The 19,364-nt window shown below is 35.4% G+C and overlaps 1 protein-coding gene across 1 annotated transcript; it reads left to right on the top strand.

The window, feature by feature from the left end:
• The first annotated feature begins 17,033 nt into the window (after positions 1–17,033).
• Positions 17,034–18,636, top strand: LOC136819824 (threonylcarbamoyladenosine tRNA methylthiotransferase-like). Its single transcript, XM_067076065.1, has 3 exons — positions 17,034–17,392; positions 18,112–18,293; positions 18,508–18,636. Exons 1-3 carry the CDS (start codon positions 17,095–17,097, stop codon positions 18,634–18,636), a joined length of 609 nt encoding a protein of 202 aa, XP_066932166.1. The 5' UTR covers positions 17,034–17,094.
• The last annotated feature ends 728 nt before the right edge of the window (positions 18,637–19,364 follow it).

Genomic DNA, 19,364 nt, shown 5'->3' with positions numbered 1-19,364 from the left:
CAAATGTAATCCAGTACTGAGCATGCCCAGGCTTGTCAGAAAATCGAACTCCAAAATCAAAACAAACCACTTCAAGATTTTTCAGAGTCAAGGAAGGTTTACTTGAAAGACGGAAAGCTTTACAAATTATATTTTTAATGTGAAATACTCTAGAATGTATTATGAGGTTGTTGATTGTGGCTTTTTTGAAAACTGGTTATTACATTATATATTTTCATATAGTTCCCGCCCTGGCAATAATGTATGTAAGTTGTTGATTTTTTATGACTTTTGTACCTGTTCTAAATTTGCATCAATATATTTGGTTTTAAAGGAAAAGATAGCAAAGAGGGGTCCGAGTTTTTAGCCATTTATTTTGCGATCTATAAACAGAGATCAGAGAAGCTGCTTGTATACTTTTTAAATAAAATCTTACGTTTTGTAGGATAGGAGTCCATGTTCTGGAAGTCTTGATTGAGTTTCCACTAAGCAACCTCATTCTTGTTCTTGAATGCTTTGAATTAAAAGGAGGTAACAGGTTTGTTAAATTTCATATGAGTATAAAATAATCTTTCTTGATAATGAAATTTATTTTCGTAATAAGCATTGCAAAGTTTCTGAATCTTCTGGTGTTTTCAAATTCTGCCATCTTGTCCAATTTTAATTGCATTGCCCACAATGCATGATTTAGATTGCATTTGAAATGTGAAATGTGCAATGGAATGACTTCTATGTTTCAAATACAATTCAAATTAGATATTTCAAAAACATTTCACAGATTGCTTTTGAAATGTGTTTTCGAAATGCTTTTGAATTGCTAACTATTTTCTTGTAAATTCACAATTCAAATACAATTCATATTATACAATTCAAAAGCAGTTCATGGATTGCTTTTGAAATGTCATTATGAAGTGCATTTGAAGTGCTAACTATATTCTTAGAAATTCATAATTCAAATACAATCCAAATTATACAATCCAAAAGCAGTTCATGAACTGCTTTTGAATTAACTGCGAAATGTATATGAAATATTATTTGAATTGTAACTGAACCTTCTTTGAAATACATTTGAATTGTACAATTCAAATACAATTCACATTCGTAGGGGAGATGCACTCTAGCCTGGGAATCCAAGCGTTAAACTTTTTTCACAGTCTAGTTTATGATATTTTTGCTGCTGGTTTAACGCTTGGCGCAGGTAACTCGCCTGCAGGGAGATTTTGGCGTATTACTTAGCAGTACCTTGGCGCGCATTTTGATAATTTCGATGGGCGCGCATAATTTATGGAAAAAGCTGACTCTGCAGAAAAAAGGAAATCAAATGAAAATGAAAACATAGATTCATTTCGAAACAAAATGGCTGTTGGCTGGAAGTCTAAATACATGTGGCTGATGTTTTGATGTGGTTTTCAGTAGTTTTGAAAGTCTTTGGAGCTTGTGAAAGAGTTTTTATGGTAAGTTGATTATGTGTGTTTGCCTGGGTTTCCAAAGTTCAACAAGTCTGTCAACAAGGGTTCACACACAGACTGTTTATAACATTCTGTATCAGACTAATCTACCTGCACCAAGCTCTATAATTTTAGAACTTTGTGAGGTGAGGTATTTTTTGTTTTTTCTAAAATTATGAGCTTGGAATCCCAGGCTAGATGCACTCTTCTCTTTGAAGATGTTCTGCCCAGAATTTCAGAACTTTTCAAGCGCATGCTCAATCAGGGAGCTGAAAGATCTTTCTTGCGAAAACAAATTGGAAAGTGTTTTGATAGATTTCCAGAGACTTTTATGAAATTCGTAGAATCTTTAAATGGTTTTTTAGCGCAACTGCATTTTTGAAAAATTGAAACTATTTTTTAATATTATGTATTGTATGTTAGTTTTCTCAGTCATTTTCTTTTTCGTTCTTTCCCGTGTAGACGGCTGCACAGACAGGTGTCGAACCGGGTTCTGGGCCTACTTTTTGAAAACTTGTGTTTTGTCGTTTGTCTTGTTCTTGTCTGTTGTTTACCCTTTTTTGTTTCTTTGTATTTGTGTGGGAGTTTTTGTTTATTTTTCTATGTTTGTTAGTTTGTTTGGACTGCAGGTCGGTTCAGGTTTATGGAATCTGGGGGAGGCTGAGTGTTGGACGTCCTTAAAACTATTTAAAGCCGCTGCAACTGTCGCAAGTTGGGGACTCCAGATTGCATTGGTTGGGTTTTTGAGTGGTTTTTGGTGTTTGTGTTTTTTTCTGCTTGGCTTTTTAAACTTCATGTCTATTGGTTTGTTGGTTCTATTTCGCATAATATTCTCATTTCTTGACAGAATGTTTGATTTATATATTTAGAAAAATTCAAAACAATGGAAAAAAAAACGTATAATTATAAAAATATTAGTGCCTATTTATGTTTCATCTTTATTTTATTTAGTATTTTCAACACTTTCTCTCCTTGAGGTCAGATCTCTGATCTTCAGCATATATATATATGGTGGCAATCTAAAATATGTTCCGTTCTCGTCGCCCGACCGAGCGACTCAGTCGGACAAGTCGTAAAAATGTCGGAAAAAGTTTTTGATAGCTAAGCTTTGAATCATCATTCGCTAAGAGTTTTTGTTACTTAATTTCACGTTCACGCACCAATTTTGCTTTTACATCTTTGGTTAAACGATTGTGACCTTATTGGGCTAAATTTAACCTTTTTATGCATTATGGTCTCTTTTAAACAGATTGACCTATTCTTATACCAAACATATATACCAATATATAAAGTTTTTTGCTACTTTTGTGACCTTATTCTCGATATCGTCGACTTTTTAAGGTCTCTTTTACAGCTATTTGAGCTTTCATAAAGCAATATTTTAGGTCTGCCGCGCGAAAATTACTTGCTTGTTACGGGAGGCAAATGCAAAATTAAGCATTTCCCCCAATAATTTCTTCCTCGCAGACCCGTAAGATGTCTTTTATATTGAAAATTAATTTAAAATCGAGGTTTGGGCCAATCATGGTCTGAGAAGCCGTAGACTTCAACACAGGCTTCAGAGAGGTGGTGCTGTGGTGCAACTAGAGAAGGCGAATTCAAAAGTTTAACCCCCCTATCGGAAGAAATAAAATAAATGGAAATAAGAACGCGAGCGAATCGAGCGCAAAAATTTTTCGACAATTTTCGCTCTCCTTTGTTATTGAAAAACGGCCCTAATACGCTATTGTTAGCCAAGTATGCCTTGTTTGGTCACACAATTTTTGATTTTATTTAACACTGACCATTTGTTGGGAAAAATATGCATCATGATGTTAACTATTTTTTAATCGTTCGATGCTGCACAAGATATTTTTAGAACTACCTACTTTTACTAATTATTGAAGGAGTAAATACCGCCTTTACTGTCTCTGCAGTATCAGTGTATTGTATTGTAGTAGCAATATAAGTGAATACGGATAGACGACCATATCATTTTAATGCTGACGGAGAAAATTTTATCTAGACTCATTCGATTCGTTGGATGCAGTATTTGCATTACAAAAGTTGTCATTAAAAAAATGCGCCCGCAGAAAAAAAACGAAAATATTTGTTTAGATATCGTAAAGTTTTGCTTATTTTGAATAACCTCACCATGACAATAAGTCAATAGGACATCCAAGATTGTGCGAGCGAAGCGAGTAAGAAAATTTTACTGGTTAAAATAGCGGAATAGACTTTTCTGCATGAAACTCATGAAGAAACTAAAAGGTTAATACCGAAATACCGTTTTTTATTGATAAAAATATCGAAATACCGACAAAAAAACAGGCAATTTACCGATACCGGTAGAAAATGAAATACCGTAATCCCGTCGTTTTTTTCTCGTAATACCGATTTACCGGGGGTAAAAAGGCTCAATACCGTCGTACCGTAAAAGTGAACCCCCCCCCAAGGAATAGTATTGATATATAAATAACTCAAACTGATAAAAACGAAAAAAAAGTTAAGAATATTTTTGTTAATTATGTATATTTACGATTTTTTTGGTATTTTTCAATTTTTTAATCATTCCGAAACAGAGGGTAATTTAGCAAAAAGTTAAAGAGAATTTAAATAGTGGTATGTGAAAGAAAAACCTAATCCAAATGAAGATAGAAGAAAAGTAATAATGGAGAAACAATGAATTACAAAAAACTTTTTTGATAAACACACTTCCGTACAATCATTTACACAAGTTCATCAAAATACATACAAAATGGGGACAAATACAAAAGCTAACACATCAAATACATAAAAAAACATACAAACACCAAACAAAACCCGAAGTCCCAGACTTGTGACTGGCATAGTCACTTTCCACGTGTTTAAGGGCCCACACTCAGTCGCCTTCAGGAAACATAACAGGAAAAAAGAAACTGACCTAACGCTGGCAAAACATTGATTGTTGTCAAGGAAGCCTTTCTCCCATAAGCAAAAGAGATCTTCGAGGGAACAGGTGTTAATATTACATCTAAAGGTAAAAGACACCTAGTGGCAGCATTAGGACATTCTTCTTTTAGAAGAACCTTCATGCAAGAAAAAGTTGATGAGTGGGTTAAGGAAATCAGGGTGCTAAGTGCAATAGGCAAAACTGAGCCTCAAGCAGCATATGCTGCCTTTGTAGCGGGCTACAAGCATAAAATCTGTTATGCCATGCGCACCATCCCAGATATCCATGAACAGCTACAATAGCTTGACCACATTATAACCACTGAATTCATCCCTGCTATTACGAATGGGATCACCTGCTCTATCAACTTGGGAAAACTGATGGCCCTGCCACCAGAGCTTGGTGGCCTGGGCATCCCAATCTTTGCTGAAATGGCAGCAGGGGAATATGAAAATTCCCAAAAGCTCCTCAACCAACTAGCTAATAAATAACATCATCAAACAGCAAATCCCTTTGGATGATGAAGGTGAGGTGAAAAAGGTCAAGTACAGCTTAAAGTCAGCAAAGTGAAAAGCCCAGAATGAAGCCATATCAAGCTTAAGAGATCAAATGCCACCAAACCTTCTCAAGCTAAATGACCTTGCGTGTATCAAGGGGGCTTCTAGTTGGCTAACACTTCTTCCAATTGTTGACAAAGGCTACGACCTTAACAAGGAGCTTTTATGGGATCTCATCCGTATTCGTTATGGGTACCAACTGAAACGACTACCAACATTTTGTGAATGTGGCAGTTCGATTTGCAGCATGCCCTATCTTGCAAAAAGGGGGATTTGTGTCACTACGACACAAGGAACTCCGAAACACCATTGCACTGATGCTTAAAACCATCTGTAAAGACGTAGGTAGTAATCGAACCAGCCCGTGTCGTGGTGGGAAAATTTCTCTGGGGTGGCCAAGGCAAATATGGCGCCATTTTTAAAGATTTTTTGTTTTTGGCGCCCCTCTCTATACGCTCATTATGAATACAAAAAGGTGTGCGCGAGCGAAGCGAGCCAGAAAATTTTTAGTTTTTGAGGTGATGAGGGGCGCCATTTTTGTTTTTTCATTTGTCAGTCTTTCGATATGGGCGTCTGAAACATCCTTCTTGGCGTCCCTCATTTTTGGGCGCCCCTTCTCAAAAGGGCTCCGCTGGGGGGCCTGGCCCCCCTGGCCCCCTGCCACCACGTCACTGGAACCAGCCCTCCATCCTCTGACTGGTGAAGACCTCCACGGAGTCAGAGCCATCACTGGAGATGAGGCACGCTTCGACATTCACGCCAGAGGTTTCTGGCAGACAGGTCAATCTGCATTCTTCGCCATTTGGGTTTTTAACCCACTTGCAAAACGACATGTCTCACAGGACCTCAAAAAGTGCTTTGAATCCAACGAACGGGAAAAGAAACGAGCATACAATCAACGTGTTTTGGAGATCGAACATGGCTCGTTCACACCTCTGGTCTTCTCCGCAACCGGCGGCATGGGACGTGAAGCATGAATGTACAAAATTTTTTCACGATAGGCGGAAATGATGGCGAGTAAACAAGATAAATCGTTCAGTGAAAAGATTACGTGGATGAGGCAAAAGATATCCATAGGACTATGTGAAGCTGTAGGTATCTGCCTACACGGGAGCAGATCAGTTTTCAGTAAAAAAGACTTGAACATTAATGAGGATATTACAACAACTCGGTTGAGTTAGGGCATGTCTAGATTTTTAAAAATCACAAATCCCGAATCCGCGACCAATAGCACCCATTCTCATGGATTCACTTAAGGATTTTTAGATGACCTATACCTTAAAGTTTCAGGATCCGGTGTTACGTAATTAAATATTAACCTAAAAATTAATTATTAAAGAAAATGTGAATTGTGACGTCATCAAATTATGACGTCATAAATCGTAAATTAGCTCTAACTCTATAAGTACATGTCAAATCTTTGTCAAATTTGGACCAAAGACGCATCTTAATGGTGCCAAACTTTTCAATGAAAAAATTTTTTTGAAAATTTTGATGACATCAGCAAAAAATCGAAAAATGCAATTTTTTGCTGACGTCATCAAATTTTTCCAAATTTTTTTTTTCAAAAAGTTACATTTCAGTTAGATGCATCTTTGGTCCAAATTTGGGATAGATTTGACACGTATTTTTTATATTATAGCGATTATACGATTCATGACGTCACCAAATTCGATCAAATTATGACGTCATGATTACAATTTCTTTAATAATTAATTTTTAGGTTAATATTTAATTACGTAACAACCGGGCCCTGAAACCTTAAGGTATAGAGCCACTTTAGAGCCCTAAGTGGATCTCTGAATCTGGCTGCTATTGGTAGCGAAAACTTAGGGTAAACCGTTAGGTTTTTGAGACTTGCCCTAAGTCATTCGAGAAGCCTCTTAACGACCAACATTAACATTTGAAAAAAGAAAAACATATATATTATTATCAGATTTAACTTTTGTGTTTTATCTTCAGTTTTTTTACTTTCAGATATTAGGAACACAGGAGTTCTTATATTCACATATTTTCTTTTTAACTGCATTTGATTTGAAAATTTTTATCCTGTAAATTTGTATATAAATAGGCTTATTTCACCAGTCAACTGTGGTTCTGGATAATATATCTTATCTTCACTTGAAAAGATACTGACCAGCAGCTTCCAAATAAATGACAAACAACAAACAGACACTACAACGAAATACAGTACAAAAGGGCAATAAGAACATTCCCACAGACATGAAACAGTCCGGAAACCTCGAAAAACATTTGACAACTTGCTTCTTCAAGAAAATCGAAAATCGCTGAACCGCGAAATTAAATTCCCGCGAAAAAAAATAATTTGACCAACCGCGAAATTAAATTCCCGCGAAAATTTCTTCCCTTAAGGTATTTAATTGTTTTGTAGTTTCTCCAACATATTGTAGGTTACATTTGCAAGAAAGAAGATATATAAGATTTTGAGAATGACAGGAAATGGTTTGATTGGAATGATTTATTATTTGATAAGTTTTTTTAGTCACATTAGACATGAAAGAAGAATTTATTGAAAGGTTAGGGCAAGTCATGCATCTAAGCCTGTGAGACTGTGCACGACCGGATGGCTGATCTGGTATATGTATAATGGATGATGAGGTCTCATTTACACTTGACTCTGATCGTTGTGAATGTGTTAATTCAGAATTTTGTGATCCTTTCCATTATAACACATTATAACTGATGATTTGAGAATTGTAAAAAATTCTAAACTACGTAAACTTTTAACAAAAGGCCCCAACTACCGTGAACCAAAACGTGTAAATTTTAAAAGAGCTTTAGAAAATATCATTACTAGTTTAGATGAATGCATTGATACTTTAGAGCAAAAAATTCAATTCAAAGCTAGGGCATTTAAATTTTGGAGGGACACAATTATTTTGACGGTTGAAAAGAAAACGAAAATACATGACACTAAACCTATTCTAAAGGATCCAGAAGTGCTGGCATATCTTGAAACCTTACAGAAAAGATTTGTCATTGTCACAATCGACAAAGCATCTAAGAACTTTGCTTTGATTTGTAAAAAGTATTATGTTTCTAGATTACTTTGAGAAATCTCTGGAAATAGCACTTATCAGTCTTCTAATCTAGATTTGAACACCATTATAGAAAATAGCGAAAACTTGTGTAAAACATTTGGACTATCATTATCTGACATTATCATTATCCCGGTCGTTGTAAAACATGGAATAGCTCCATGGAGTACTCCAATGGAGTACCAAGTACTCTAAAAATATTGCAGACCAGATTTTTGATCGCCGCGAGAGGAAAATAAAGACCTGTATAATTTTGTATTTGCTCTAAAACCACTCTGTAGCAAGAATGCGGCTTTCATGTTGGTCTGTATTTATATCCTTTCATGTCATCTGCATCACATTGAGTATGAAATTCTCATATCAAAGAAATGGGTTGGTGGACTCCATTTATTGTGATTGTCTTATTATTTTGTTAATTGAAGTGTATTTTGTCAATAAAATGACAATGAATAATTTGATGCTCTAAAACCCCTCTGTAACATCTCTCATAGACTGTCCCCAACTGCCATTTCATATCCAGTCATACTACCTGCATCATATTGGGTATGATAAAAATTCCTTTTGGCAATGGGTTGATAAGCTATGAATTCTTAACCTGAGATCAGATTGTGATTGTTTTCTGCACACCTCGCTGAAGCTCTAAAGGGATGTGTGAAAGCACGCAATCTCGAAATCGTAAGGACCGCGTTCATCTGAAAGGACTAGGAACGACAACAAAGTTGCGTGATTGTGTTTATGAATAGGGACGCCATATCAGTTTTCAACTTTCCAGCGCACAACAAGATTCTTGTTGTAGAATTTTCCGCGGGAGGACTATTTTCCTCAGATGTATAATTTTCAAGCGCCTTCAGAGGTTTGCCGTGCGTGTCAGAAAATTACAAACAGCTGATATCGGGTTATGTATTCTATGATTGTCACAATACTTTCTTTAAAAAAGTCAATCTGTTGACAAAAGGACAAAAGAAAAATATTGCTTAAGAAAGCTCTAGTGTCCTACTGGTGTTACATAAATAATATAACACATAATGATATATACAATTACACTGATATTATATGTATTATTATAAAGTGTTTAATATCAGAGCTATTCTGCAAGCTAAATCTGGTCTGTTACTTTAATGGGATAAATTTTTTCGGGGATTAATTTCGCAGATTTGGGTGTCATCCGCGAAAATAAGTCCCATTGGAAATTTGAAAAAGGTCCATCCGCGAAAATTAGTTTCCGCAAAAAAATTGAATTTTTTTTGCAATCCGCGAAATTTCTATTTTTATCATTTTTTGTCTTTTTTCTACATGAGGGCACGCAACCCTCGAAAAAGGTCAAATCCTTGATATGCTTGTTAGGTTGTTAGCAAAAAATCGTTTTCCTCAAAATTTTCTTCATTTATTTACAAACTTGGAAGAGGTATTGGAAAAATTTTTATCTAAAGTGATCGCTTATTGTTAAAAGCTTTTCAATGCAAGAGGGTAATGCAACTGGCTTGAAATTTTCCTGGAAAAATTTTATTTAAATGTTTTGACTCCTTTTCAAAGATTTTAATTTGTACCCCAATCCGCAAAATTAAATCCCTGAGAAAAATCAGGAAATCCCTCATCCGCAAAAATTAATCCCCGCGAAAGCTTAAAATTTCGCGGATGAGCTCAACCGCGAAATTTAATTCCCGCGAAAATTTATCCCATTAAAGTAATTGTATAATCAACAAAGATTTTTAAGCAGAGAGCGTGCGCTATATGAGCTTTAATGCCAGAAATGATGGTAGCCATTTTTTCACAAACAAAAACTTGAGAAATTCTTTTGATTGCTATAAATTGGAAGTTTACAGCTGGTGGAAAAGGTTGATTATCAAATTTGTGATATTCATCGCTCTGACAGGTATTTTAGGGGGTACTCCATTAGGTACTCCATGGAGCTAATCCATGTTTTACAACGACCCTAAGAATTCTATTGGTTGTCGCTTCATCATTGCTTCCAAATCATGTAGTACCAAACTGCTGTCTTGTGGTGTCTCTATGGTCCTCAAAGTCCTATTCAAACATGTTGAGCAATTCCGTCATAAATCTCGTTTCTTTTCTCGTTTCAATAAGTTCTGGGTTGTACAAAATTCTTCCCCTGTTATTGGACATCTTAACATAATCAATGCCAATAAAAAAGCAAAACGAATTTCAACATTCGATTTTGCAACACTGTAAACAACCCTTCCACACGATCTTCTCATTGAAATTTTAACGAAAATTATTAACTTTGTGCTTGATTTAGGTTGTTGAAATAAACTTGGTTTTTCAAATACTTCAGGATACTGGACTACAAAAGGGAAGGATGATAGGTTCTTTACCCGTTCTTTACTAGTTCTTCACTGTCTGAATGTGTGTCCTTTCTGATAAAAAATTGCTTCTTCAAAGTTGGCAATTCTATTCTTAAACAGTGCATTGGAATTCCCATGGGAATAGATCCTGCTCCTTTTTGGGCAAATCTGTTTTTGTACCATTTTGAATCTGAGTATGTCAAAGGTCTCATTTCTGCTAGTTCGCCTAGTGCCTATAACTTCCACTCTGTAGGTAGATTTATTGATGATTTGTGCCGTACTACGAACCATATATAGTTTCATAATTGCTACAAACAGATTTACCCTAAAGAATTAGATCTCAAAGTTGAGCACCATGGAAACCATGCATCGTTTTTAGATTTAGATATCACCGTTGAAAACAATATTTTTAGATATAAACTTTTTGATAAGAGAGATGCCTTTCCCTTCTTCATTGTAAGGATGCCACATGCCGACAGTAACATCCCATCGTGCATTTTTTATGGATCTGTCTTTTCAGAAATTTTACGGATAGCACGTAGCACACTCATGTTTGAAGATCTGACTCCTAGAGTCACTGAGCTTTTCATTCGAATGCGAAACCAGGGTGCTTCAAACGCTTTCTTGAAGAAGCAAGTTGTCAAATGTTTTTCCAGGTTTCCTGACTGTTTTATGAAGTATGGGAAAACCGTCGAAGAATTTTTACATATTTTCAAATTGTGAAATTGTTTCTTGTGTATTGTATGTGTTTTTTTTTTTTTTTTTTTTTTTTTTGTCTAAAGAATTAGCATTAGCATCGGAGGTAACCATTTCCTACTTTTCTTTGCCCTGTGCAGTCCTCCCGTCGCGGCACGCCGAACCGGGTTCTCGGCCAACTTACGATTCTATTCTTTTCAGTTTTTGTGGGATTTTTTCTATTTTTATGTAAGATTGTGTTTGTTACAAATGTTTGTTTCACCTGTAGTGTACTAGGGATAGTTGGTACAGTGTGTCTTTCTGCCCTTTTGTACTGTATTTTGTTGTAGTGTCTGTTTGTTGTCTGTTATTTATTTGGAAGCTGCTGGCTAGTTCCTTTTTGGACCTACCCCGGTGGAGGTCCTATAAATTAACCTCTGTTCGTCCGTCCGTCCGTTCGTTCGTTCGTTCGTTCGTTACCAACTTTTCTCGAGATTGGCTCATTAGTTTTTTCTGATTTTTTGCACAAAGATGTGTAACTATAAACTCTCGAATGTGACGGAGCCCGATTTTCGAAAAAAAAATTTTTTGGGCAAATTTGGGCCAAAAAACGGCTAAAAAATGGGTTTTTTGGACTTTGTGAAAAATTGGATCATTAATTTTTTCTGATTTTTTGCATGAAAGTAGGGTACCATCATAGGTAAAAGATGGCTCAAGCAGATTTTCGCCAAAAAATTTTGTTGGCTCAAAAACGCATGTTTATCTATAAGAATCACTTTTAATAAGCATACATCAATGTTCTTAGTCAAATTACTATTTTTTTTATGAGATATATGTTTTTTTGCTCATGAGGGCTTACTTTTGAAGAATATGTGTGTTTAGACAGGAAATTTTGGTTGTTTGGCGTGTTTTTATGGAAAAACTGGCCAAAATTCGATATTTTTTTATAAGCACATTATCAATTACTTAGGTATTAGCTTTTCTCGAGATTGGCTCTTTCATTCTTTATGATTTTTTGCACAAAGATGCATAGCTATAAACCCTCGAATGTGACTGAGCCCGATTTTCGAAAAAAAATGTCTTTGGGCAAATTTGGGCCAAAAAACAGCTAAAAAACGGGTTTTTTGGACTTTGTGAAAAATTGGAATATTAATTTTTTTAAATCTTTTGCATGAAAGTAGGGTACCATCATAAGTAAAAGATGGCTCAAGCAGGATTTTGCAAAAAAAAATTGTTGGCTCAAAAAAACGCATGTTTATCTATAAGAATCACTATTAATAAGCATACATCAATGTTCTTAGTCAAATTACTCAATTTTTTTTATGAGATAGATGTTTTTTTTGCGGTCATGAGGGCTTACTTTTGAAGGATATGTGTGTTTAGACATGAAATTTTGGTTGCTTGGCGTGTTTTTATAGAAAAACTGGCCAAATACGATATTTTTTTATAAGCACATTATCAATTACTTAGGTATTAGCTTTTCTCGAGATTGGCTCTTTCATTCTTTATGATTTTTTGCACAAAGATGCATAACTATAAACCCTCAAATGTGACGGAGCCCGATTTTTGAAAAAAATTTTGGGGGTAAATTTCAGCTAAAAAACGGCTTTTTTGCATGAAAGTAGGTAAAAGATGGCTCAAGCAGAATTTTATAAAAAAAGAATTTTTCAGCTGAAAAAACGCATCTTTATCTATAAGAATCACTATTAATAAGCATACATTAATGTTCTTAGTCAAATTACTCAATTTTTTGACGAGATGGATGTTTTTTTTTGCTCACAAAGTCTTGAATATGAAAGAGTATTTCAAGAGCATGAAATCTTGGTTTCTAAAAGTTTTTTTTATAAGAAACAAACGACTAATTTTAATAGAACGTCAATATTCGTGTTCTGAATGATTGTTTAATGGTCACGTCACGTAGATATCAATTATAAATATGTTAAATGCACAACCAGGTAGGTCCATAAAAGTATCACTTGTTATACTATGTTTTCCGAAGGCGACTGAGTGTGGGCCCTTAAACACGTGGAAAGTCACTATGCCAGTCACAAGTCTGGGACTTCGGGTTTTGTTTTGTTTATGTATCTTCTTTTTTTTTTTTTTTTTTTTTTTTTAATTTATTTGATGTGTTTGTTTGCTTTTGTATTTGTCCCCATTTTGTATGTATTTTGATGAACTTAAGGAAGTGTGTTTATCATAAAAGTTTTTTTTTTTGCAATTCATTGTTTCTCCACTATTACTTTTCTTCTATCTTTATTTGGATTAGGTTTTTCTTTCACATACCACTATTTAAATTCCCTTTAACTTTTTGCTAAATTACCCTCTGTTTCGGAATGATTAAAAAATAAAAAATACCAAAAAAATCGTAAATACACACAATTAACAAAAATATTCTTAACTTTTTTCGTTTTTATCAGTTTGCGTTATTTATATATCAATACTTTTCTTTTTCTAAAATGACAGATATTACATATCTTCACTATATATATATGTTATATATAACCTGAGATATACTCTTGTACAGAGTAGCCCCTCTTTGGATCAGAAAATTTATCGAGAATGCAATGAGAGGGGTTATGAGGCTTTAGCACAACTTTAAATAAAAATTGGATTTATGGCTATTTAAAAATTGCATTTATGGCTATTTATACCAGTAGCAGTATGCATTTTCTGTCATCCAGGGCCCCCATCCAAACAAAAACATTGAAAAGCTGCTGGATCGAAGAAATTTTTCTTTGTTTTGATGTGCATATTTTCAGCGGGAACTTGTTGAATGGTTTTGTTCGAATCTAACAAAATTTTCAAACAAAAACATTCAAAATTATAGCACGAAGGTAGCCGGAAATAGTCAACCTGGTCCCCGTGTATCCCAGGCTTTATTTACGTTACTGATTGGCCTAAAAAGGCTTGTCTCGTAAAATATTTCTTGTATTGCACTCAAAGTTATTATTATTATTATTATACAGTATACAAGTTCACAGGCCTGAGGTGGGCCTCTACGAACCGGTTTGATTACAATTCTATTTGTTAAATATCTAAGTTTGTGTCTTTTCCACGCTTCATTAAGGTTTTCTTTAAACAAGTGAATGGAGGTCCACTCTACGACAAATCGTGGCAATGCATTCCATGTAGGGATTGTTCTATAGTAGAATGACTTTGTTTGCGCTCCTCGAAGACCATCAGCAGCAAAGTTTGGAACGAATTCGTGATCGTGAAATCTGGCTGGACGAGTTCTTTTAACTAGCTTGTCCCGAGTTGTTTTTGGATCATAAAAATGGATATGCTTATACATTTTGGGCCAATGGGCCAAAAGTCTTCCAAACTCAAGAGATGGAAGCTTGAGTCTTTGTAAACGCTCCTCATAGTGGAGATTACGATACTGCGGAATCATACTACCTTCAATCAGATTAACGCTGCAGCGTAATTTCGGCTGCCATACTGATTGTGCATATTCTAGATGCGGTCTGACAAAGGTCGTATACAATGTGCAAAATGCCGAAGGACTGAGGTCACTAAAGCTTCTTTGGATGACTCCTAAGATAGAATTCGCTTTATTGACTTGTCTAGAGATATGTTCCTCAAAAGATAATTCAGAGTCAATCAAGATGCCTAGGTTATTTTCTTCAAAAACATGGTCAAGTTCGTTACCTCCAAGTTGGTATCTGTGTGCATGCTTAATATTGGCAACTTTACCTATAGTCAAGACAAGACATGGCATTTGTCAGGATGAAACTTTAGTAACCAATCTCAGGACCACTTTTCCAATTCACAGATATCTTTTTGAACAACTAAAGAGTCTCTAATAGAATTGATTATTTTCACTATCTTCGTATCGTCGGCAAAGAGAAATGCATCGGAGACTACCTTTTCTGGCAAATCGTTTATGTAGATAACAAAGAGCAGAGGCCCAAGTACACTTCCTTGAGGAATTCCACTTATGACATGATCAGTAGTTGATTTAACTGAGTTAACCTTGACTAGTTGCTTGCGGTCTGATAAAAACGCTGTAATCCATTTTAACAGGTTTCCGCTGATCCCGTAACATTCTAGTTTCTTTATCAACCTCCTGTGAAGAACTGTATCAAACGCTTTCGCAAAATCAAAGTAGACACACTCAACTACTTTTCCTTCTGACATTGATTCGCAGCAAAGGTCGATATAATAGAGTAGTTGCGTAACTTTTGATCTTTTGCCAATGAAGCCATATTGCTTGTCTGAGAGAAGATTCTCTCGAACAAGGTGATCCATCATTACTTTACGTAATACTGACTCCATCATTTTGCATATTATCGATGTCAGGCTGACAGGTCTGTAGTTTATTGCTAGATTTTGTGCACACTTGTTTTTGTATATTGGTGTGACATGTGCCATCTTCCAGTCTTCGGGCAGAACGCTCTCTTCTAATGTCTGGTTCATAATGATCTTCAATGGTTCTGCTACAAAGTCAATCAGTTCTTTCAGCATTGACGGATGTAGCTCATCAGGTCCGAACGATTTATTTGCATTTAGCTGCTTGATCTGTTTTATTACTGTTTCTTGGGAAACTTCAAGAATGTCAATCATCGATTCTGTTTTCTTCTCAAATGGAGGTAGTTATGCAATAACTATTACTTATTGAGTCTTCATTGGTACTAGTAATCGTATGGTTTGGAGTGCAATTAACGATTAATCACGAGTAACAAAGGAGAAAATAGTAATTTGCACGAGTCCGAAGGACGAGTGCAAATTACGGTATTTTCTCCTTTGTTACGAGTGATTAATCGTTAATTGCACGACAAAACATACGATTCCGAGGTAATCGTCAGTAAATAATCATTAGTAAATCATAGTTTTGAAAAAGAATCTTTTTCTAACTTTTATATTTTTGTAAACATTCGAAAACCTCCTTTTTTCTTTTGTTTAAAAAGAAAACATTGCAGTGTAATTTTTGTTTTCAATTAAAAGAAGCTATTGTAACGTAAAATTTCTTTGTTCTTTTTTATATTGAAGAAAAAAATGTCTTTGTTTTTTATTATAAAGTAAAAAAAGAGAAAAGAATAAGGGGACAAAAGTGTCCCCCCGCCGAAGAGTGCAAAAAGTGGGTACACGGGGGTACACTTTTGTCCCCTTATTCTTTTCTTTCCCAAGTCCTGTGTCAGAGACTTTTTTTTTTACTATATAATAAAAAACAAAGACATTTTTTTTCTTCAATATAAAAAAGAACAAAGAAATTTTACGTTACAATAGCTTCTTTTAATTGAAAACAAAGAAAAATTACACTGCAATGATTTCTTTTTAAACAAAAGAAAAAAAGGAGGTTTTCGAATGTTTACAAAAATATAAAAGTTAGAAAAAGATTCTTTTTCAAAACGATTACTAGTACTAATCATCAGTAAAATCTCTTGGATCAATAATTAGAAATCGATTTCAGTAAAGTAAAAATTTTATTACCCTTTTGATGACGTCATTTAGGGCCAAAATGACGTCATCAACACAAGATTCGTTGTATTTTGAGTTTTGATCCGTTCGGTAATTGTTTGGGATTTGGGATTTTTGAAAAAAAAGTATGAGATTCTTTTGAGCAGCAGATAGATAGCCCCAACCTTCATGTCTAACATAACTGGTGGGCAGGTTTGGGGTGACTATAGAATCCCTTTCGCTTTGCGAATTTCACGAGACTCTGAAAAGCTCCAATGACCCAGGAGTCCCTTTAAGACAAATTTATAATTTGCTACTGTAGAAAAATTAAATGAGTTACATGGCTAAGAAAACAGGGAGAAGGGCGATTAGCATCAAAAGTCTCTTAATTTCATAACAGACCATCAATTCTGTACATACCATGTTTTGCTCTAAATATGACAAAATGTTATGTTCTGACCTTTTTATTCAACCTTGTTACCTTTTGCCTGAACAAAAGTTAAAGCTATCGGTTTCTAATGTTTATGTTTTTATGATTGACGTTTGATTTCGGTTAGCCAAACACTCATTTTAATATTTATCCTAAATTTGGATAAAAATCTTTTTTTTTTCAGAATGATGACTTTTTGAGTGAAGATATGCTATACATGCTTCAAGTCACACTCAAATGTACTCACAAAACTATTGCATTGTTTTTTAGTGAAACAACTGAAATAAAAGATTTCAATATAGGTCAAAGTTGGTCAAAGCGTGAAAGTTGTAAGAATGCCTGTACCAGTACCAACATCCATTATGACATCCTGCTCTCAAGGTTTAGACGATATTGAGGATATTGTCAAACAGGACGACCTAACACCTGCTGATCGTATGAACAACCGTAAACATGTCAAAAGGCGAGTTATTGGTAGCAAAAGTGGTAAACAAATTGAGGATGTCCATGCAGATAGTATCATTCCAGGAACACAGACCATTTACATCAAAACATGGGGCTGTACACACAATAACAGTGATTCTGAATATATGGCTGGGCAGTTGGGTGCTTATGGTTATAATGTGACTACAAGTGAGTTTTTATTTTAGTATTGTTATCATGCTGGGCACAATTTTAAAAATTTAGGCTGTCTGAATCTTCTTTAGATTTGCTTAGAAATTTAATCAAAGTAACACTAGACATCCATGTGCCACTTATGGAAGATTGGCTTTTTACCATGGCTCACACAGATGATGAATTACCTCCAATTAACAATTTTGCATTGTAACACAGTGAAAAGTATCAATGGCATCAGCTGAAACTACCATTTGACACCGTTTAACTCAAAGTCAATCTATCAGTGCTTGGCTCAATAGGTGTATTCTCAACTTCAGTTGAGCTACAATCTGACAATGTCTGTGTGTCTGTGTGTCTGTCTGTCTGTCACAGAAACTTTAGGGCAGCCTGGAGACTTCAAAAATGCTTGGATTTGGCTGAAATTTGGCACACTTGTTCCTTGGGTGAATATCTGGGGGCCATTTTTTCATTTTTTGAAAATTTTGATTTTTGGGGCCTGGGCACGAGTTTTTCGCCAAAGCGAGGCTAAAACTTTTGGGCAGCCTGGAGACTTCAATAATTGTCGGATTTGGCTGAAATTTGGCACACTTGTTCATTGGGTGAATATCTGGGGGTCTACAATTGGGCCTATGAATAATTTGAAGACACTGAAGTTGAGCCCAGTGCGTTGCGCACGTTCGACTATAGAACAGAATAAGGCCAGGCACCATTTTATCTTTTTTTTCATTTTTCAGCTGATTCTTTGAAAGCTGATTTGTGGCTGTTGAACAGTTGTACGGTGAAAAACCCTGCTGAAGACGGTTTTAAAAACGAGATCAAGAAAGCAAGTGACCTGGGTAAATATGTGGTAGTGGCTGGTTGCGTACCTCAAGGACAACCCAAAGGCGAATTCATCAAAGGTCTCAGTGTCATTGGTGTAAGTGGCTTTGTTTAATAGCTTTAACTACAAACAACTAGAAAGGAAGATATTTGATAATCATTGATGGGGAAGAGGCTTTTAGAGTCCATCCACTAACGCAAAATAAGAATAAAACCGGTGAACAACACTGGATACTTTGCCAATATAATGGCTGGTTGTTATGTGATCTGGATGCTAATTACATTCATCTTTCTATTTTTTCTGTTTTCAGGTCCAACAAATTGATCGTGTTGTTGAAGTTGTAGAAGAAACACTCAAAGGTTTATATTCACTCTTCTTGAATGGTTGGAAACTTCTTTCAATTGTTCTTCAATTTGGGCAATATGGATTTATTTGCTAATGCACAATTTTTACTCTCCTCTCCTCTAACCATATTACATATAACCAATATCACTACCAGTCCAGTCAGCTTTTTCTAAGAAATGCCAATTAGANTAGCATGGTCAGATTTATCCACAAATATTCAGTCAACTGCCTAGTTAGAATGTGTAAATACAGCAAATTGAAGTTAGTTTGTTGTGAAGGTTGATAAAATATCGACCGGATAAAATATCCTGTTTTTCAAAAGAGATTGCTCATCTCTCATGCCAACCAAACGAACTCGATTCAGGAAGGAATAATAATAAGAAACTTCATCATCAACCATTTCTGTAACAATCACACAAAAATCATGATCCAATTCAACTCTTTAAAGCTAAAAACCAAAAAAAATAGCCAAAGAGCGGTAGCAACAGTTGTTTACTTTTGCCGCCATCTTTGTTTTGACTGTTAAAAGCCAGTATGGTCCGATCAACAATACGCTTCCGAACCGAGCGACGTTTCCCGATCGAGAAGGATACTTATATTTTCCCGCGACGTTTCTCGAAGAAATGACGTATTCATCCTCGTATAAAAATACTCTACTGTTTTTGACGCCGGAGCTCGATTTACAAAGAGATTTGGAAAAAATCCATTACGTAATGCTTCCAACAGACAGTCGGGTGCAGGCGACAATTCTCCATGTTCGGACTAAAGACAGTTGCACACGACGACGAAAGTCTGAATGGAAACGAGGCTAAAAAAGCTGAA

Source organism: Clytia hemisphaerica, unplaced genomic scaffold, assembly GCF_902728285.1.
Source record: "Clytia hemisphaerica strain Z4C2 unplaced genomic scaffold, Clytia hemisphaerica genome assembly, whole genome shotgun sequence".
NCBI classification, from domain to species: Eukaryota; Metazoa; Cnidaria; class Hydrozoa; order Leptothecata; family Clytiidae; genus Clytia; species Clytia hemisphaerica.
Note: the sequence above shows the minus strand (reverse complement) of the source record. Positions and strands in the feature narration are given on the sequence as shown.